Raw genomic sequence first — 22571 nt, forward strand, 5'->3', positions numbered from 1 at the left:
TCCCAAATCCTTGGGATTATAGGCATGAGGCACCATGCTTGGTGGAATTTGGATTTATAAATGGGTAATGAGAAAATTGCTTTAAGCTAAAGTTCAGAAGGATTTGATGGCAGTGATGGCAAAAACCAATCTGAATAGACATTTCCTCAGAGTTTTAATGGTGGAGGTAGGGGATAAAGCACAGCCTCGGGACAGGGACACACATGGAAACAGACTGGGAAACACAGAGGACTCTGGTGGAATAGATTCCTTTAAATGAGGAGACACCAAAAACCATTATCAGAGAATATTCAGAACTTTACTTTCCTAGGAAATGATAAATGAGTATTAATGGATACACTTCTGGTAGTAGATGACTTTGTTTCTATTGTAAATTATTTTGATATGATTTTAAAGCAAGTCACAACTGACAGCAGGCTTCTACTTTCACCTTTAGGAAAAGCTTTATAAGGCTATGAATAAATCACAAATAATACCTGCCTTAGAGGTCTACATTATTCAATCAAGGTAATCTTTCAATGAAAGCCACATTATGAGGAACATTAGTTGACCAGTCGCATCTTAGAATCTGTGTAATAATAAGTGTGCTGTACCAGGTGTGGTTGGACCAGAATAATTTCCCAAACCATTGTTGATATTTATTCATCCACATTTCTAGAGAAGCACCTCAAGGCCCAGTTTGCAACTCAGACCAGACCACAGGAAGATGAATAGATGCAGGAGCTCCAGGGATTGCCCTCACAAATGGCATGACTTGGAGGCCTTCTTGAATTCTGTAAAACCAACTCACTTCAGTGGTCACCAAATAACTTGGGCAAACCCACATTTACTCAAGTTTCTCTCATCAATGATGCTTAATATCTGTAAAGACTATACAACTGTGGCTCTTAGGATAAGCAAGTGCATGTGGATTCTATGCACATACTAGCCACGTATCAGTTCTAAGGTGTGATTTTTGTCTTTATACTATGTCTTCTAAATGGTTCTGGAGACTTGTTCCTAATGGTAGCTATGTAGCCACATCTTCAAAGCAGGTGTGAAAATAAGAACCGAGCCTGTAACTGACACTATTAGAAAGAGCCACAGGAAGATTCGGTCCAGAACTTGAGCTACAAATTTCCAATCTTGAACTACCTGCAAAAGAGAAAAAGATACCTCTCATTCAAGATGCTGGGCAACTATTCTGAATTCTTTAAGTAATTTAAAAAGAGTAATATTCAGATTTATAGCACTTAAGTTTTCAAATTCACCTAACACATTGCACATGATAATAGGCTCAAATTCTATCCAGTGATTTTACTAATTGTGCCCAAAGAAAACAGCTTGTAAGCTGAATATACAGAAATACTCTCATCAATATTTAAAAAGTAAAATAAAAACAATAGAATTATTTATGTATTTATAAACATTACTTTTTCCACAAATGAAAAGCTAATATATCTGCTGCCACAGGTCCAGAATGACAGACACTGCCACAGAGAAACGACCAGGGGAAGACAGGCATTCTTAAGGGAGAGAGGAAATGAAGAGCTTATGTAGCTAGAAAGGGAAATTGGGGTGGAATAAACACTAGGCTTAACTGAGAGAGGTCACAGCAGGATCAAGCAGCAAGAATAGTAAGTCTGAAAGGGAAGAGTGGGTTCCCATATTTTAAGGGGAAATAAATGTTCCCTTTCTACTGGTCCCTGATTTACCATGGTTCAACAGCAAATTCTCAACTTATAATGATGCTACAAAGATACTCATTTAGTAAAAATTGTACTTCAGATTTTGAATTTGCATCTTTCCTGGGGCTAAGGATATGCAGTGCCATCCTCAATCTTGGTTCTGGCTAATGTAGGGATTCTGATGGTGAAAATGTACAGAGAAGCGTTCCCCTGGTGAGAAAACTCCCGGGGGTAACATGCACACTGTTTCCCACCCTTATAAGGCCTGGTAATCTCTCTTAGGATCTAATAACATAGCTAATATATGTGCAATGTCTAGCTGTATGGCAATGCCCTGAGATGCCTCTGTGTCAGAGCCTCATCAAGCCTTGACCTTGATTGCAGGCACATAGCTCCTGGGAGTAAAGGACTTGCTTGCTTGATAACTACAATGTTTCACTAAGCTCTGGTGTTCCTGGAGCTGCCTGCCTAACAATAACTTCAGACAACGGACCTTCTTGAGAGCTCCACAAAACTCCTAACATTACATATGTTAACTGTGAAATGTAACTGCAGAATAAGCAACCTTACTGATACTCTAAACAATAATGTGGTTATAATACTAATGAACTAATGTAACCTATTGGTATAAATAAACATGGCCACTTGGACGAGGAGATACTCTGCCACCTTCCCTGCCTCTGCACCCTGTCTGTGTCTCTCTTTATTATTATTCCTTACAGGCTAACATCAGCTGCAGCCCCTAGTCAGCTCCACGGTCAGGTTGGCAGTTTGGTAGGGGGACAAACATTCTACAGGGTGCTATGTTGGTGAGCTATGACGTCTGATAGGTTAGTTAGATTCAATGCATTTACGACTTAGGATATTTTCAACTTATGATGAGTTTATTGAAATGCAACCCCATTGTTAGTTGAGGAGCAAGTGTATATGGGATTCTGTAAAAATGGAATAGAACAGGAAGCCGGCCTGCCATATGAGAGGGGAGGCAGAACACAGATTGCTACTGCAGGAAGCTACTGGCATTGAACTGAAATGTATTCCAAGCTTACAGAGGTTAAGAAACAAGACCTTGGGGGAAATGCACTCAAAGAAGATACATTAAAATATTTAAAAAGTCAACCTTATAAAAGTGCTGGGATCATTAATGATTTTGAAGTCAGGAGGAAAAGATAAGGCTAGGCAAATAGGGAAATGGGCCCCGGGGCAACTTTCTGTGGAGCAGAGCACAAACAGCTGCAGGTTTTTGCTGAGAAACTTGCAAAAAGGCTATTTTTAAATCAGTATGAACATGACCTGGAGTGCACAGCCTCTTCAAAGAAGGAAAATGCCTGATCAATACTTTGATCAGTCTGAAGCCTGCATGAATACCTTGTGGACACTGAGTGCCTTATCCAGGATTGGGCCAGGAGCTGACTTCCTTAAACCTCTAGATCCATATAAATCCCTAGACAGTAGCCATTCACTAGCAACCCTCTGGGGTCCCCTTCCAGTCACAGGAGCTTAGCTTCCCTTAGCTTTAATACATTCTTATACTTTGCTTTTGCCCGTTGCTATCCGTGGAATCTCATTCTTTGAATTTTAAGACAAAGAATCTATCCAACTCCAAGCTCCGTATTACAATTTTACTCCTCTTGTCTACATTATTCTGAATTTTCCAAATTCCCAATAGTAATCACATGTTATTTTTATTTTTTTTTATTTTTTATTGTTGGTTGTTCAAAACATTACAAATTTCTTGACATATCATATTCCACACTTTGATTCAAGTGGGTTATGAACTCCCACCTTCCCCCCATACACAGATTGCAGACTCACATCAGTTACACATCCATTGATTTACATATTGCCATACTAGTGTCTGTTGTGCTCCGCTGCCTTTCCCATCCTCCACCCTCCCCCTTCCCCACCTCTCCCCTCCCCTCCCCTCCTCTCTCTCTACCCCCTCCACTGTATAACCCTGAGGGTCTCCTTCCATTTCCATGCAATTTCCCTTCTCTCTCCCTTTCCCTCCCACCTCTCATCCCTGTTAAATGTTAATCTTCTTCTCCTGCTCTTTGTCCCTACTCTGATCTTAGTTACTTTCCTTATATCAAAGAAGACATTTGGCATTTGTTTTTTAGGGATTGGCTAGCTTCACTTAGCATAATCTGCTCTAATGCCATCCATTTCCCTGCAAATTCTATGATTTTGTCATTTTTTAATGCAGAGTAATACTCCATTGTGTATAAATGCCACATTTTTTTTATCCATTCGTCTATTGAAGGGCATCTGGGTTGGTTCCACAGTCTTGCTATTGTGAACTGTGCTGCTATGAACATCGATGTAGCAGTGTCCCTGTAGCATGCTCTTTTTAGGTCTTTAGGGAATAGACCAAGAAGGGGAATAGCTGGGTCAAATGGTGGCTCCATTCCCAGCTTTCCAAGAAATCTCCATACTGCTTTCCAAATTGGCTGCACCAATCTGCAGTCCCACCAGCAATGAACAAGTGTACCCTTTTCCCCACATCCTCGCCAGCACTTGTTGTTGTTTGACTTCCTAATGGCTGCCAATCTTACTGGAGTGAGATAATTGGGATACAGGAAGGTACAGAGCTCCAAACCAAAGGAATGAGCAGTCTAGTCAATGAAATAATACAAGAAAACATGTTATTTTTATAATTTTAAAAAAACTATTTAAATCTTTGCAATAGTATTTTTTAAAGATATAAAGAAAAGGCACACAAAACTCCTACTTAATAGCCAAAAATGCTTGTTTTGTAGCAGCAGTAATTTTTCCATCATTTAAAAATAAATTTCAAGTAGATGAAAAACGTGACAAGCAGTGAAGGAAAGGTCTGTGTGGGCAAGATAAAATATAGAAGAATATTTCCAAAAAAAAGTTCTTCTGTAAGCTTATTTATGGTGCTGGCTCTTGGCATTAATTTTCACCAATTTTAGAATACAATAATTGAACCCTATAAATTGATATAAAGATGGGACTTGTTTAAGCACATATGCTGAGCACACATTGCATAATTTACACTTTCTTTCATTTATTCTTCATCATACTCTTTAAGGTAGGTTTTAGAAAACAGAAGCTACAGTTGAGTCATACAGCATGGGTGTAGGATCTGAGTCTAGCATGGTTTTGAGTTTGAAATCCACTTTTTTTTTTTTTTTGAGGTAGAGTCTCACTGTGTCACCCGGACTGGTCTCCAACTCCTGGGCTCAAGTAGTCACCCTGCCTCAGCCTCTTGAGTAGCTGGGACTAGAAGTATTTGTCACCACATTGTTTTATACTTTTTCTTTTAAATCTGTAAACTAAATAACAAGATACTCTTCCCTCAACAAAATAGCTAATTACTAAATTTTATGTTAATTTTAAATTTTATTCTTTCTGGCTCCCCCCCCCTTAAATACTATATATGAAAACATCTAACATCCCATGAAAAATGAGAGAGAAATGACCAGACACCAGGATATCCAATTGAAAAAGCATGATTTAATTATTTAAAATAGAATTGAGGAATTATAAGGAATCATGCTTAGTCTACTAAGATCCCTATTGTAAGTCAGGGTTTGTTTTAAATGTTGTGCATGTAAAGATGATAAATAATAATGTCACATTTAAAACAATGACAGTATTTTGTTACAAATAAATGTTGAAATAGTAGTCTTTTGCACAACTCAAAGGCAGCATTATTGTAACTACAGTTTACTCACCTGGCTGATAAAATGTTCTTTCTTCACATGTCTTGAAATGTATCTAATGGACTCTGCAGCTTTTTCCAGAAAAGCAACCAGAACTTTTTCTCCATTGCTAAGCTGCTTCTGTTTCTTTTTTTCCAGGGCTTTACCTTTTACTACTGGTTTACTCTCATCTTTATCTGGGAAAGAGTAGCGATCCACATGGTCCTTCATGCAGAGTAATTTAGGAAGTTTTTGCAGAAATAGCCTCTTCACCCAAGGGGCCATGGGATGGTAAGTCGAAGAAGATCTGTGGTGAACATTAATTACAAAAACAGTAACAATAATGGACAGGGTAACGAAAATCATAATGAACAAAAGGTACTCTCCAATGAGTGGAATGACTTTTGAAGAAGATGGAATTATTTCTTCAATTACTAAAAGAAAAACTGTCAGAGAAACCAGAACAGATGTTGATAATGAAAGTTTTTCACCTTCATCGGAAGGTAAATAGAACACAAGAACTGTTAGAAAAGACAGACCCAGGCAGGGGATTATCAGAAAAAGAGTGTAAAATAAAGGCAGGCGTCTCAGGACAAAAGAATAAGTAATGAATGGATAGGAATATAAACCATCTCTTCTGTTTCCCTTCATTCCTCTTGCATTTAGTATTTCCCATTCTCCATTATCAAAGAAGTCTTTTCTGTCAACATTTTCATTTATCAAAATAAGGTCAACCATGGTACCATCATAAGTCCAGGATCCAAATTTCATTGAACAATTCTGCCGGTCAAATGGGAAAAATGTAACATCCATGGTGCATGAACTTTTATAACTGGCGGGAGGGGTCCAAATGACGGTTCCATTAGATTTTACTATGACCTTGGTCATGAGGGAGCCTTCAAAACGTCCATCTGCACTGTCATAAAAGTAGATTCACGTTAGTTAGTTGAGCACTTATTAGTTCTTTAGTTTGTTTATTAGTTACCATTATTATATTCCTACTAGTTAATTAGTTTTTAAGTTAGTTGAACACCTTTGAGTTTGAGTTTTTTCCCCTCCAACACAGTATTACTTTACTTTTATTACTTTCCTACTACAATGTTAAACACTGTTTTAAAAAGAAACAATTATTTTGTGAAGCCGTGAATTTCTCTTAATTATTCTGCCCCAGGCTTTTCTTTTTCTTCTTCTCTTTTGCATTTGTTGCTTATGTTTTTGCCCCAGACTTTTCTATACCAGTGTTAATATATCTAATGTGACCTTCTTCTGTAATACTTACTTTTCAAAGAGAACTATGTCGGGAAGCCAGAGAGATTCTGATGGAACTTTGATTGAATGAATTCCACCATATTCATCAGGATTCCAGCGTAATTTGTGGTCTGTCCATTCCTGCAGGAAATGAGTATATTGTAATTTTATTCTGAAAATTCATGTTAAACATTAGGATATTTAAGTTTCTGTTAATTTGCCAATCCATTATTTTGTTAAGAATGGGAATTCACCAGGTTAGACCTTATAACCCTACCTGGAAATCTGGAATACAACTGATCTCTCCTAGGCCTACATCTTGTCTCCTTGTTGATTTCACAATGAAGAGGTTTAACAACAAATGCCATTATTCCTAAAGTATCTTTTCAGTCTATTTTCTCTTAAGAAACAAACAAAAGAAAAGCAATGATATATCTAATTCAGTTTATTTTGGGAGGGCTGATCCAGTGAGATTTTCATCTCTCGATCATAAGTACACGAGTGAACATCACTCAAGAGTCTTGGATTAACATCCACATATTATTTTAATATGAAATATCCAGAGAGCTGGGGGTGTAGCTCATTGGTAGAGCACAGCATAACATGTATCAGGCTCTGTGTTCAATTCCTAGCATGGTTAAATCTGAGTTTATTTTGCAACTCCTAATTATGGTTTAAATTTATATGCCTAATATTGTTATCCTCCATATGCTTACATTTTTCTCTTCATACAGAGGAAATTATTTAGCATGTTTTATAGGGCTGTTGGAACCAGATCAAAAAAACTTAACTATTAATTGACTGCATTATGAAAGTCATGAGTATGATGTATGTTAAGTATTTTTGCATGTCTCTTATAAATACTGAATACTCTAGTTTTTATTTTGATATCCCCATAAATTCTAAACTTTGATTTCTTCTGATGTGGAAAAAAAATATTTGCCTGTCTCACGTCTGTAAATGAAAACATCCTTTTTAGAAGTTGCAAGCATTTTGGTACTTCATTGTGCCTTCTAATGTAGTTATGCCTGGAGTATTTTTGTGCTGAAATACAAATTATTTTGTTATACAAAGAAGAAGGAGGAGGTGGAGGAAGGGGAAGGGCACAAATGAGGATGATATATGGATGACCCAGTTACAGCAGAAGTGAACTTTATGTTAAAATTTTGGATCCAGACTCTTATGAAATCTGACCTGAAAATTAAATTCTTCCATTCCATTGTCTCTCATGAGGATAGCTGAGTAACCATGTAGAATAATGTTAACTGACATTTCCAAGAGTTAGAAGGGTGTGCCCAGCGTGATGCTTCCTTGAGCCCTTTGATGCCAACTTTGCCATTAAAAAGTCAAGAGCTGGCAGATGGATGACTCCACTAGGAGGTAAAATACTGAAATATGCATGATGCCTGTAAATTCCAGATGAAACACTATCTTAAACAAAATTTGATCTAAGAGGCCTTTTAAAAGCTAAAATCTAAAGCATAAGAAAAAAAAAACCTTTTATCACTCTTACATAGGTTGACAATTTAAAGTATTTACGTAGGCACTTGGTGCTCTAAGGCTTCTCTATTTACCTGGCAGTTGTTGATTTTCCTGTCTCTATAATTTTACCTTTTCCAACATGTCCTACAAATGAAATCATGCAGCTTGTCGATCCTGACCTCTATTTAGCAGTGCATTTGGAGTCCTCTATGCCGTCTTGGCAGTGGTTTCTTCATTTTTATGAGTGAGCAGTATTGCGTTGTATGAATGTACCACACTTTATCCCTTCACCAATAGGATATGTGGATTCTTTCAAGGTTTTGATGATTGTAAATAAAGCCATTGTTAATGTTTAATATATTTGGGGGGTTAAATAAATTCTTATTTCTCTTGGGTCAATAGGATAGGATGGCTGGGTCATAGTGTGAGGGGACAGACAGATGAGAATGGTGAGAACACGAGGTTACGGAAATAATTCTATAAAAAGGGCCCATTGTGCTGACCCCCATATGCTTTTTTTCTAAGAAACAATTTACCGGTTGCCCTGCTTGGCCTAAGTGAACAGCCTATGTCACATTCCTCAGCAAACTATCTGTTACCTGCAGAGAAATGCAGGCCCAAAATAATATTGATATAAGGAACCCAAGTTACAGTGAGGCAGGAAGATTTTGTGACCCTTTTCATAGACCAGATTTCAAAACTCAGGAAAATAAGGATAATTCCTTCTAACCATAAAATCAGAGGAATGTATGGTTAGTATTCAATTAGAAGTGGTCAGCACGGGACAAAGTGACCTAAAGTTGTGATGGCAGTGGGTACTCGAAAGTCTGATGTCATCTTGCTGTCAGTCAAAAGTCTGGAGATGGACCTAGGTGGGATCTCTGGAAAACTTCTCTGGGATCCCCAATAAAACTGGAGTGCAGGAGAGACACACTGGCCCTCTCCTCTCTGAGAGGACCCACACTCTCCCTTAAGAGGGACCTCTTTCCCTTTTCCTATTGCTTCAATAAACTCATTCCTGTGACTCTGAGTGACGTGTCTGAAATCTTTCTGACTTGATCTCAAGAATTAGGGTTTGATGGTGCATGCCTATAATCCCAGCAGCTCAGGAGGCTAAGGCAGGAGGGTTGTGAGTTCAAAAGTCAGGTGCTAAGCAATTCAATGTCTCTAACTAAAATACAAAATAGGGCTGGGGATGTGGCTCAGTGCCCCTGAGTTCACTCTTCAGTAACCTCCCCACCCCCCAAAAAAAGAATTAGTGTTTGAAGGGGGGAATCTTCATGCTGCCTCAGTTTCTCAGAAGTCCCCAGCTCTGTAACAATAGATTAACTATCTACTTAACAATAGAGTAACTATCTGCTTAATTTTACACCATACAGCCAGCTTTCCAGATGGAGGAATTATTTTTCATTCCCACTAGCCATGTATGGAAGTTCCAGTTGTTTTCATCTTCTTCAGCACTTGCTATAATCACATTGTTAAGTTTCTCCATATTTAAATAGATGTGAATGGTATCTCTTAGTAGTTTTTATTTATTTATTTTACCTTTATTTTACTTATTTATTTTTATGTGATGCTGAGGATCGAATCCAGTGCCTCACATGTATGAGGCGAGTGCTCTACCTCTACCACTGAGCCACATCCCCAGCCCTCTTAGTAGTTTTTAAAATGCAATTTCCTTATTTACTGTTCATGCATCTTATTTGGTGAAATGTCAAATCTTTTGCATATTTTTTACTTGGGTTGTTTATTTTCTTATTACTGCATTTTTAGAAGACCCCTTTCATTGTAGGGAACCACCTTGTCCCACTCTCAACTCAGCAGCATTGGGTGAACAGAATGGAAGTGGAAGAGCCAGTAAACTTTCTATATGCTGATGCTAATTTGGATTAGGTTGCCTTTCACTTGCAAGTAAGATGTTCTCAGTTGATCCTAGGAAGAAGCTGAGTGGTTATCAAGCTGCAGCACACAGCCAAGAACACCAGAGACAGCTAAGCTTGGGGAGTTTGGCCAGAGCTGTGCTTTTATACTCTAGGCCCAGCTTTAAAAAAAATAACATGACTGAACACAGCTAATGAGACCAACCTACAGTCCTCTGTTTGGGGCATAAAGATTGCTGGAAATGAAATTGTCTTGTTCTCAGATCCACTTTGCTTCCTTCTACAGACACAATGGGTTTTTACCTACACCCAGCTCTTCCCTGAAAAGCAGGAGAGAGAATGGCAAAAATTCTAAGGTTTCTGCTTTGTTGCAAACTGCAGCAAACAAATACCAATTCTACAAATTGTTCTAAGGGAACTGGGGCAGACCCCAGGGGGAGAGATTTCTAAGCCAGAAAGATTCATCTTGCTTACCTGACTTCCAACAGTAGGATTAGCAGCTGTGGCCAGGGATAATGTGGATGGGATTCATGGTTTTCGAGGAATTCATTTATTTAACAAATATGTAAAGCTTCCCCAGCACTGAGCACTGTGCTTGCACCTGCTGTAATGTACTCCTGGCCAGGGTCTGATTCAGAAAATAAAAAAGCAAACTAACACATAATACCCACACCTTGTTGTTATGGAGCAGATGGATTGGGCGCATGGTACAGAACAAAGGAGTAGATAGGGCAAGTAATTCTGATGAGGTGACATTTCAGCTGAGATATGAAAGGTGAGAAGCAGTCAGAGCACTAGGTGGTGGTGTGGGGCAGGCAGAAGATTGGCTGTAGGTGGAATAGCCTATGTGAAAGCTGATATAGAGGAATGAGTGATGAATGAGGGATGTGTCTGAATCCTTGGGGATATGAAGAGATCTATAGTGCAATCAGGCTGCATTCCTAACCATATAGAAAAGGGGGCTAGGTGGGACTTTGGTTAATGCTACTTACTTTGGTATACTTAAAACAGGAAGCACACTGAATTAGAATTTAAAACTCTGAGTTGCACATCTGGATTAACCTTTGCTATTTATACAATTTAGACAAATCACTAATCTTTACCCTTTATGCTGTATTGCAGGGTTGAGGGAGATATTCCTCACAACCTTGGTGACCTTTCATAACCAGCCCTGAGGAATCAGAGTTCATTCCTGAGATGCCCATGGGGGTGGGAGGCAACCAGTTTCTACCAGATTGAGCACTTACCATGGGCTGGGTCCCAAACCCCAGGATGATTGTGGGTGGAAAACAGTACACATTACAGGGAGTGCTGTAGCCAGCAGCCAGCTGAGGATTCAAAATCCAAATCCTCTATCTTGTGCTCTTAGGAGCTGTGGGATATTTCTGGTCATTTCTCTAAAGCCCTGACTGCAACTGGAGATTAACCTCCTGTCCCTCTCTTTTTATACTAAAAGATTAGAAATAATATCCCATGTTTGTGTAGCATGTTCTAACTAAGACTCTCAAAGCCCTTCACAAACATCAGCTCAATGTTGCAGACGTTCCTGGTTTGAGAGCTGTCGTTTTGCAGGAAACAAAGAAGACAGGCTATATCAGAGAAAATATCAAAAGTTAATCCATGACTAAGAAATTTTTTTAAAAAAGGAAAAATATTCCAAGTCTAGGTTTCTTAACTTGGAAAAGTGCAATTTCAAACTCATATCAAGTCCATATTCTCTTAAAATTGTCTTTTTTGACATATGTTACCTAGAATATCACTCATAAATGCCTATTACCACAATGCAAAACCAATTTTTTTTATTTAAGTTGAAATCATAAGATGTTTTTACTGTAAATAAATTCCTCAAATGATTCTTCCTGTAATACTAAGACTAAAAGGTAAAAATAAGCAAATTAAGTCATGGGTCACATACCACATTTTGGTCAATGACAGACTATATATGTGACAGTGGTCCCATAGATTATAATGATGCTGAAAGATTCTTATCACCTGGTTGTTAGGTAGATTAGTTGGCCACGAATAAGTGGGTAGAGGGAAAGGATGATGAAGGATAGATATCAGGCCTATGCACCAAGAAAAATTCAGGAATCATAAAACAGAAACAGTGGGGAACTTTATGTAACTGGGCAAGCATTTGGGAATGAGATCTGAATGTCTAATCTTCCACAAACTGTAGAGAATTATAAACCCTGGAGGGAATTATTACTTAAAATCCTGGTGACCTTAACTGAAACAGATGAGCATCTGAGAAGTGGTTTCTGGTATATCGAAACATTCCCCCACACACCAGCTACAGCTAATTATAACCCCTCAGGGGGCACTATTTTTTTTTTCAGAAAATGTCATCATTATCTCTTGCAACCAAGTTACTGGAACCTTCCCTTATTATGTAAACTATGCCACAACCATCCTGTCTACCAGAATATTGAGACCCTCACAAAGAAAGCTTGCTGAAAGCTATCCAAAGGGTAATAAACTAAATAAGGGGGGACAGGGAAATCGAGGCTGGAACAAAGGACTCAGTTTCCTTAAAAACTCCAGCCTGTGAGCACCACACGCTCCTTTCTTCAAGGTGGGTGTGCAGTTCCTATGCTGTACATTACCTTCGCTTCTCACTTTCTCTATTAAACTTTTGCTTATGACTTTGTGTTTCACTCAAATTCTTTGCAATGATGTCACAGTAACTGGCATCCGAGGACTACAGTGCTGTCCCAGCTCAATTTGGCCCCCAGTTTAGGAACATAGTGACTGTTACGTAGGGTTGTAGTAGGATGCATTCCTCATATTTGTGGTGATGTTGATGTGAATGCACCTACTATGCTGCTACTTGTATTCAAGTATAGCACATACCACTCAGCACATAGTAGGCTCTCAGTGAAAGCTCACTGACATTCACTGTCATAGTGATTATTCATGATAATGTGGAGGTCAAAGGGTTCTACCCTTGTGACATTGTGTCATTAGAAAAAAAGGTGTTATGGTTTAGATGTGAGGTGTCCCCCAAAAGCTCACAGGTGAGACAATGCAAGGAGGCTCAGAGGAGAAATGATTGGGTTGTAAGAGTCTTAACCCAATCAGTGAATTAATCCCCTGGTAGGGATTAACTGAGTGGTAACTGGAGTGGTAAGGTGTGGCTGGAGGAGGTGAGACTTGGGGACAGGGTAATGGGATATATATTCGTATCTGGAGAGTGGAGTCTCTCCCTGTTTCCTGATCACCAAGTGAGCTGTTTTCCTCTGCCACACTCTTCTGCCATGAAGTCCTACCTCACCTTGAGCCCCAAGGAATGGATTGAGACCTTTGAAACTGTAAGCCTCCAAATAAACTTTTCCTACTCTCCAATTGTTTTGGTTGGGTTCTTTAGTCACAGCAGTGAAGAAGCTGACTAAAACAAAAAGTGATTTCTTCCATTTCCTTTAAGATGCTTACAGTGCTGTTTTCCTAACCTTGAACATGGTGGTATAGAATCTGAGGGTGCTAGGGCACTAAGACCTTTCTCATGTAGTCAATATTAATAATATATTTATGGTTTATAGGGTTTTTGTTACTCTCTGGAAGTACAAAGAAGCAAGACAAACAAGTTTGCCAAATAAAATCAATAAAATAAAAATAGGCTTTCTCTGGATGTCACTATATTTGTGCTTTATAAACACCTTTGGCTGAGAAGATAGAAAAGGAATGTTTAAATATATACCATAGAAGAATTACGAAAACAGAGAATCAGATGAGAGGATTAGGTACAGAAACAACAAACAAACAAACAAAAAAGCCCCAAGCATGTCAGTTTTGTATGCTACAATGGAACATGCTTTGTTTCACATATGTAGAATTTTATTCTCTGTGGCTATGAATTAGAAAGCATTGGTCAGGCCGGGCACAGTGGCACATGCCTGTAATCCTAGTGGCTCAGGAGGCTGAGGCAGAAGGATCATGAGTTCAAAGCCAGCCTCACCAATTTAGCGAGGCCTTAAGCAACTCAACGAGACCCTGTGTCTCCATAAAATATAAAAAAGGGGGAGGAGACTGAGGATGTGCCTCAGTGGTTAAGCGTCCCTGGGCTCAATCCCCAGTACCGAAAAGAAATCAAGCAAGCATTGGTCAATATGTGGGAAGGAAATGAGGAAAGAGGAGAAACTGAGCCCTTAGGTCTTAATTTTGACTGAGGTACTCTGGGATCAATGAAAAGAGTTTCCAGTAGGTTGGCTTGGGTGTAGTAGTTTTGGAAAGTCCTGTTACTGGGCATACTATATGGGGTTCATAACTTCTCTACCTTTTAGGTTTGTAGAACTTCTGTTTGTCCTGTAAGACCCAAATTAAGCATCTTTTCCTCTTGGAATTTTCCTTGGCTTTCTCCCTGTCTCACTGTCATTTTTGTATTGCCACAGACATATACATTATATGTATTTGTATTGCAACAAGTACATATAAAAAAACCTTATATGTACTTCTTTTTGGTATTTATCATATTATAGATGTCATTATTATTAATTAAATATTTTCGCATACTAATGTTTTTTCTCCTTGAAGGCAGCATTTGTCTTGGGAGTGAGTTAGCAAAGTGCCAAGTACTTAGTGAAGATTATACTATATACTCTTAAATACTCTTGAACAAATGGAAGATGGAATGAATATTTTCTCCTAAATATCCTTCTATACCAGATCCATTAGATAGATGTCCTGGAGGTTGAAGGATCAAAAGTCTTGAAGACCAGGATTAAGAAAGGAGAATACAGGAACGGCACTGAGAGGAAGACAGGACACCTCCGTCTGTTCCATTCAGTCTAAGATAAGGGAATGATTCCTTTATAAAAGCCAGACTTCACTGAGCAGTGTGTGACCTGGGACAAGTCTATTCAAATTCCTAATGCTTAGTAGGAAAATAATAGAGAGTAGGGAGAGTAATAAAACCACAAAGTAGCTGAGGGAATTAAATGAGATCATTCCCGTGACACACTCAGCATAGTGCTTGAGAACTTAATCACTCAGTAAATCTTAGTTATTATTATTAGCTGCGCCAGAATGGAAATCTGCAAAAAACACCAATGATAGCAGTTTGTTTAAACATCAATTTTGTTTTATTGTTATTATTATTTGTGGTACAGGGGATTGAACCCCAGGGCCTCTCATATGTTAGGCGAGTGCTTTGCTACTCAGCTCTATGGCCAGTGTTCTATGCCGTTTTTTTATCCTTCATCTTTCTTTACCCTCATAGCTTTAAGAAAAAAAAAAGGTGTAAAAATCACATGTAGGCTGAGGTCAAATGCCTTCTTTTTCTGTTAACTTCCTAAGCCTTTACACTTTAAAATGTACACTATATTTTAAAAGTGTCGGTTTTCTCTCTCTCCTGCAAGCTCAAATATAGAACTTCTTATTGGTCTTTATCAACTCCAAATAATTCTAAATTCTGCAGCTTCTAAACTGCAAAAGTGAGATAATTCACAGAGAAATAAGATAGGTATATAACAAGATATGTTTGTTTAAATTGTATTTATACATATACATTCCCAGCTTAGTATTTTCTCATGGATATTTATTTTTATTTGCAAATAAAATAATATGCAGATTCATTTCACAATTTGCTCATGTATCTATCAATTAAGAAATGAGGAAGAGAAAGTGGTAATAAGCATATTAATTCTCTAAGTCTGATTAATGTTTTGGGAGTGGGAAAAATAAAACTTAGGTAATCTTCTCTTCAATTTCTTTTATACATTTTTCCTTATAAGCCATTAGCAGGAAGAACTGAACAATATCTACAAATCTTGAATAGGTAACTAATTTATTTCAATATAAGCAAATGAAAAGTATTACTTATGTATGTTACAATTAAGTCAGATATTTAAGATATCCCCATGTGGAATATTTAAAACCTCTGGATGGATTAGGCAACATCTGGATGTTCATTAAAAAATATTTGTGAACAAAACAAAAATAAAAAAATAAGCAATTAAACTAAAGTTATCAGCTATTATCAAACAAATGTCAATATCTTCTCCTTTCACATAACATGCAAGATTGGGTTTTGAAAGGTAATTCTGACAGTTCCAGAACAAACGCCTCTGAACAGAATTCTCTGGTTTTAGGAAACAGGTGATGGTTGAATTATCACTCAAGAAGAAAATGGAAAACTATTCAAAATACATCTTCAGTTTTATTGGGAAAACATGTATTGGGTATTTTGTTTGGGGCTTCACTTTTTCAGAAATTTATGATGGGCAGCCTTCTATTATTTCCTCTTTTCGTGGTCAGTTCTTTCTAGGGAACAATAAGGGATTAGAAGTACATTCTTCCCATGGAGGACCAGAGAAGACAGGTGAATTTAACACCACTTCTTTTCTCATCCAGTAGCAGTTACCCTGATTGGGGGAAAGTTGCATCTTGGTGTCTCTTTTTTCTTTTTCTCCAGGGACCAAGGTCCGAGTCTCACTGTCAGAGTCACTCTCCCACCTGCCCAAACCCCATGGAACAGTTTTGCTTCCAGAAGCCACACCAGAGAAAGACGTCTTCCTAGGAGATGCAGGGCCACTCACCAATGCTCACAGAAGAAAACAAAGAGAATAGACCTTTCTCAACCATTCCCAAATCTCTCCCTGAGGAACTTAATATGCTTTTTAAAATGAATATTTTTAAGATGGAAGGTTGTCTAAATACAAAAGAATTTCAGCGACTAGATTGGCAGACACACTCCTCGAATTGGATTTACCTGTTTAAGCCACACGTTTGTTGTCATCAGTTGATTCTTTTCATCCTAAAAAAAGGACAATTAAAAAGATTCTATAAATTTAAATGGAAGGAAATTTATATGTTTGTCTTTTCATTAGAAAGAACTTTCTGTGAGTAACCAAATTATATCATGTACATGTATGAATATGCCATAATGAATCCCACTATTATGTGTAACTATAATGTATAAAACTATAAAAAAAACAAGAACAAAAAAATAATTTAAAAAGAGGAAGAAAGAACTCCCTGAGTCTTACCTTGGAGGTATTCATGAGTCTCAACTTAAGAACAGTTAAATGACATGGGATCTTAACCTATTAGGCATATTTTGCTTGAGACGAAAAATAATTATTAAAACAATTAGCAGTTTATTGTGGCAATGCTTATATAAAATTGCACATACAGAAGGCATATTAATGGTACAAAATAGAAGGAGGTATTAGCTTGACTGAAGATGAACTCTGCATGATTTTCTAGAAAGAATGAGGCCAGCTGTAGTGGGTGAGATAGGGGAGGGGGGAACTTGTGCCACATGGGAGGATTATTTTGAGTCTTTGGGAACCAGATCAGGATGATTCTGCTGCATTTGGGTTTTAAGCTCATTGATTTTTCTAGAACATAATCATGGCAGAAGTATGAGTTCAACAGGGAAATGAGCAGAGAGTGGAGGGAAAGATAAGGGGTTTCCCAGGGAGAGAGATGGTCCTTGTTCCATGTAGAGTCACCACTGCCCTGTCTCCCTGCAGGTACAAGCACCCTGCCATCCCAGAGCACAAAGAGAGGAGCTGTGGTCACACTGAATCATCCTTGGGTTTTGCCTTCCTTTGTGTCCAGCTTCCCACGCTGCTAGGAGCAAGGCCTGAGCTAGCAACCACATCCACCTCTCAGCCTTAAAGTCCCACAGTAATAGTGTCACAGTGAAAATTCACTCTATGACGACTTCACATTCTTTCTTCGGGTCATTTCACTGGCTCCATGGGGGCAGATTTTCTTTTCTTCATAAATTATTTTTAAAGTTGAAATGTCAGACAAGGGAAAGAAAAGAGTCTTAGACTCAAAAAACAGGTTATAAGGAATGCATTTTTTGTTTGTTTGTTTAGATTAGTGCCAAGGATTACTCACCACGTCTACAAGCTGAGATATTTTCAATCCAAAGTATACTTTTATGGTGTCATTAGAATTTAAGACAGGGCGAACCCATTTCTGATAACCTTGGAATAAATGTCTGAGGAGGGCATCTTCATTTTCAGCTATTGAACTGAATCCTGCAGCGGCTGGAAGAATCATGAGGGAAACTGAATTAACCTCAGGGGCAGAATGGCTGGTCTAACCTGAACCTTCACCTGTCCTTTCTAAGCAGCCTGATTCCACAGAGGCCACTTAAACAAGAGAGGCTTTTCTTAACCCATTTCCCTGTGTCCACCCCCACCTCCCTCCAAATACACACAACTGAAACCAGAACTTGTACTTTACCCAGAGATGTTCTTGCTAACAGATTTTCCCCTAATAGGGTGGACAGCTTGTTTTTTTTCTTTCATATGCTTAAACAAAATCTACTGTATGTATGTTGTCATTGTGTGTATGTTGTAGATGAACATGTGTATGTTATCATATGTTTATGTATGTTGTCAGTGTCTTCCCCTGGAGCTCCATGAAGACTGGCACAGGTTCCACATATTCATTTACCCAGCATCTAGAACAGTGCCTGGCCCACAGCAGGTGCTCATTTAATATACAAGGAATCAATGAACCAGTGAAGCAAGACTGTGGGGGCCTTTCTCCATGCACTTGCATATTTTCATTGGACACTTTGCCTTGGCTCTCTCCCTGTTTTCTTGCTTTTTTTCCTCAGGAAGTCCTCCATTATGAAATCCCTCCTTGATTAGCAACCAGGTTCTCATGCTTTTCTCAGCTCCCAACTATGTGAGAGCCTAAAAAACATCCTGATTTCAGATTGGAACTCTCAAGTAAAGGGATGTCTTGGGAATGCAGTATAGAGATGAGTTTGGTTTCTTTTCAATGCTGTTCCACCAAATTGAAAACAAGGCTGTATCTGATTGTTGTTTTGTAAATATAGCCTCGTTGTCTATTCAACACCTGTTAATATCCTAAAGCAACTCATTCTGTACCATATGCTTTACCAAAGAAAGTCACTTTTTCCCAGTGAGAGACACAGATGATGGGTGAGGATAGCAATATAAGACATGCCCCAGCTCCCCACAAGATCTACCCAAGAAAAATCCAGATTGTCAGTTGGATGAAAAGCAAAAGAGCACACAATCCCTAGGTGCACGAGTCTTCCACAAGCACGTTGCTAAGACAGTAACAGTTCTAGGTGCAGCCAAAGATTGCTCCACAGGCAGAGATAAGATGGATGAGCTGTCCCCAGCCCCTTTCTCTTTCACTCAGGAAAGCATATTAAAATGCAAACAGGAGAGCTATGCTTATATTTAAAAAGTTAACCCTCCTCAAACTTCCATACTTGGACTGTTAATAGTAACCAGGGCTACATTAAGGAGCAGCACAGTTGGGCAGCTGCCAGCACATCAATCACTGAAAGCCCTAAAATCTTCCTGGAACTTGTAAGGAGAGGGGAGAAATGGAAATTCCCAGAAGCTTTCTGAGGGAAGAGGTGTTCACTTGCTCAGGCAGAAATTCTTGACATGACCCTTGGCACCTCTTGCTTTCTTCTTCCCCACATTCAGTTTTAACGTCCTTCAAAATAGATTCCAACTCTTATTATTTCCTGTTATCTTCAGTGGCACCGCCCTATTCACAAATCTTCTGGGCTGTTTCCTAATTGTTTCTGTGTTCTCTCTCTTGATAGTTCATTTTTCACAGCAGCTAGAGTGAGCTTTTAAAAAACCGAAGAGTTCATTCTCTGGTAAATAGTTTCTCATCAAATGCAGGAGAAATATCGCAAGTCCCTACTGAAATCACGTGAAAGAAAATACAAAAAGAAAAGGGAGGGACTGGGCTGTAGCTCAGTGGCAAAGCACTTGCCTAACAAGTGTGAGGCACTGGGTTTGATCCTCAGCACCACAAAAAAGAAAGGAAGGAAGGAAGGAAGGAAGGAAGGAAGGAAGGAAGGAAGGAAGAAAAGAGGCATGCTGTCCATCTACAACTACAAAAATATAAAATAAAATAAAGAAAATGGAGGCAGACCTCAATGGACCAGAGGGGCACATCTTCGGGGGGAAAATGGCAGCAGGCTACCTTGAGGGTCTGGGTTTTATAAGGCCTTAGCAGAGCCAGGTCATGGAGGAAATAGTTACTTTTGGAGAACCCTTTTGGGGGGCAGGGCCAGGTCATAGGAATTTTGGTGGCAGGATCATTTAGGGCAGGGCAGGAGGGCGGGGAGGGGAACAGTTGTAGATAAGGGAAGTTCACTGAGGCCTATTGTCCATGTCCCTGTTTACCTTACCATGGTCTCCCACATGCTGTGGCCCTGCCTAGGTACTCCCTATCTTCTCCCACTCTGCCCTCATCCCTGCTCCCTAGTCCCCCAGACCTATGTCCTCTTTTCAGAACAAGCCTGGATGCCTGGGCTCTGGGAAGGCTCTTCCCTAGAGAGCCTCGTGGTCCTTCTTTCACTTTGTCTAGTCTTTGCTCAAATCATCTCCTTACAGAGGTCCTTCCAGGTTATGCTGTCCAATAATCCCTCTCCATTTTCTCCCCTGATGGCATTTTATCTTCCATTAGAGCACATAATTCTGCTGCTCGTTTACTTGGATTTTTATCTGTCACAATACATAATATCAGTTGCAGAATGTTAGGGACTTCTTTTCCACACCACTCTTTTCCCAGCTCATAGAACAATTGCTGGGCACATAGTAGTTGCTGAGAAAACTGTTATTGAATGAACAAATACTTGAACAATGCAGTTAGCTTCTTGGCTTCAGTTTTGCTGGGTGGTATTTGGGGAGTCAGGGCTAGAGTTGAATTGCTCAGGAGAAGAGAGAAGCAGAGAGGACATAGCTGTCTTCCTTATCTGAGCTTTACCCTGCAGCAGGGAGCCCACTTGCTTGAAGGTAGAGAATATCTTTTGGAAAACACTCATCTTAGTCTTTTTGTATTGCTATAACAGACTTCCAGAGACTGGGTCATTTATAATGGACAGAAATTTATAGGTTAATGGTTCTGAAAGCTGGAAAGCCTAAGATCAAAGGGCTACCATTTGACAAGAGTCTTCAGGCTGCATCATCCAAGAATGGAAAGACAATGAGAGAGAAAGAGAGGGAACAAGACGTGACCAAACGTGTTCTTTTGTAAGGAATTTACTCCCTTGATAATGGCATTAATTCATGCTTGAAGGTGCCTCATGACCCAAATGCCCCCCATTAGCCTCCGTCTCCTAATACTCTGCCACATTGGGAATTAATTTTCCAACACGTGAACTTCAGGGGACACTCTAGTTCTCTGTCCAGCAGCCATCTCCCTTTTCCCTTGGTAACAGATGCTGAATTTAATCAGGGTTGCATGGTGCCACTTAAAATGTTCATCTCCCAGCATCCCTTACAGGTAGGAATGGCCTATGAATCACATGTGGCCAATTAAGACACAAATGGAAGCTATAAGGTGGGGTTTACAGGGAAGATTGTTAAAGAGGATGGATTCAACTTGATGTGCCCCTCTTTCTTCCTCTCAGGAAATGAGACATGATGCCTAGAGAGTTGATATCCAAGTATATTGCAAGCTTAACTAAAGCTACACGTGCAGGATGGCAGATTAGAAAGTCAGACAGAAGCTTCATCTCTAATAGTCTAGGATTTCTTATCTCCCTATTCCCTGGTATGTGAGAAAAACAATTCCCTATTTGGTAAGTGTGCATGTGCATCTGACTGCTGCCCTGCCTCAGGCACCACTTGAGTGGTTCCTGGGGTCCCTAAATACTAGATTTCCTTGGGAGTCCCTGCATCCCAGTTTAGCCCAATTAGTACAATTTTCTAAGGACATCCTCTTATAATGGATGGAGAAACTCCAGAGACGCTGAGAACTACTGAATAATCATATACCACAGGTTTCTCAGTTAAGACAACCCTAAGCCCTGAATTTGGGGGATTGGAGATGAGCAAGGGCCCAAGAACTTCCCTTCTTGGCAGGAAAATTGCACAGTCATGGAGTTGCATGTTGGGAGGGAAAATCTAAAATCATGATCTTGACATCCCCCATATTTGCCATCCCACAGCTATACCCTGGATGAAAACTTTTGAGTCCTGCTTTTTTTTTTTTTTAACCAGGATCTGAAGGAAAATGAGTGGTTCTGCTCTTCTCCATGTCAGATGGTGAGGCTTCTATCTGAAGCACATAAACCTGTACTGACTGTTAGTGACTAAATATTTGTGTCCCCCAAAAATCATATGCTGAAGTCCCTGATGTGACGTTAGTTGGAGAAAGGACCTCTAAGGTGGTACAGAGGAAAGGCCTTGTGAGACCTAGCAAGAAGTCAGCTATCAAACCAAAAAAAGGTCTTCACCAGAAACTGAACTTGCTGGCATCTTGGCCATGAACTCCCAACTTCCAGAATTACAGTTCTGGAATAAATAAATAAATAAATAAATGCCTACTATTTAGCTAGCTAGTTAATGGTATTCTTTTATGGAAGCCTAGGCTGATGTGCTAGTCATATTTTCATTACTGTAACCAAAATACCTGACAAGAGCAACTTAAAGGAGGGGAAGTTTAATCAGGTTTATGGTTCTAAGGTTCAGTCCATGATGGGTCAACTCCATTCCCCTGAGCCTAGGGTGAGGCAGAACATCACAGCTGAAGGGTGCAGTGGAGGAAAGCAGCTGCCTCATGGTGGCCAGGACATACAGACGGAGAGGAGGGGAAGGGCTGTAGGGAAGAAGAACCCTCCCAGGGTATGTCCCAGAGATTCACCTCCTCCAGCCATGCCC

General features: G+C 39.4%; 1 protein-coding gene across 1 annotated transcript; it reads right to left on the minus strand.

Moving 5' to 3' along the window:
* Nucleotides 1-296: 296 nt before the first annotated feature.
* Nucleotides 297-17949, minus strand: Chrnb3 (cholinergic receptor nicotinic beta 3 subunit). Its single transcript, XM_046443070.2, has 5 exons — nt 17794-17949; nt 16652-16696; nt 6615-6724; nt 5369-6251; nt 297-1134 (listed from the first exon to the last, which is right to left on the minus strand). Exons 2-5 carry the CDS (start codon nt 16676-16678, stop codon nt 1000-1002), a joined length of 1155 nt encoding a protein of 384 aa, XP_046299026.2. The 5' UTR covers nt 16679-16696; nt 17794-17949; the 3' UTR covers nt 297-999.
* Between the last annotated feature and the right edge of the window lie 4622 nt (nt 17950-22571).

Source organism: Marmota monax, unplaced genomic scaffold, assembly GCF_021218885.2.
Source record: "Marmota monax isolate L192 unplaced genomic scaffold, Marmota_monax_Labrador192_F-V1.1 WCK01_AAM20220418_F8-fsc00252, whole genome shotgun sequence".
Taxonomy (NCBI): domain Eukaryota; kingdom Metazoa; phylum Chordata; class Mammalia; order Rodentia; family Sciuridae; genus Marmota; species Marmota monax.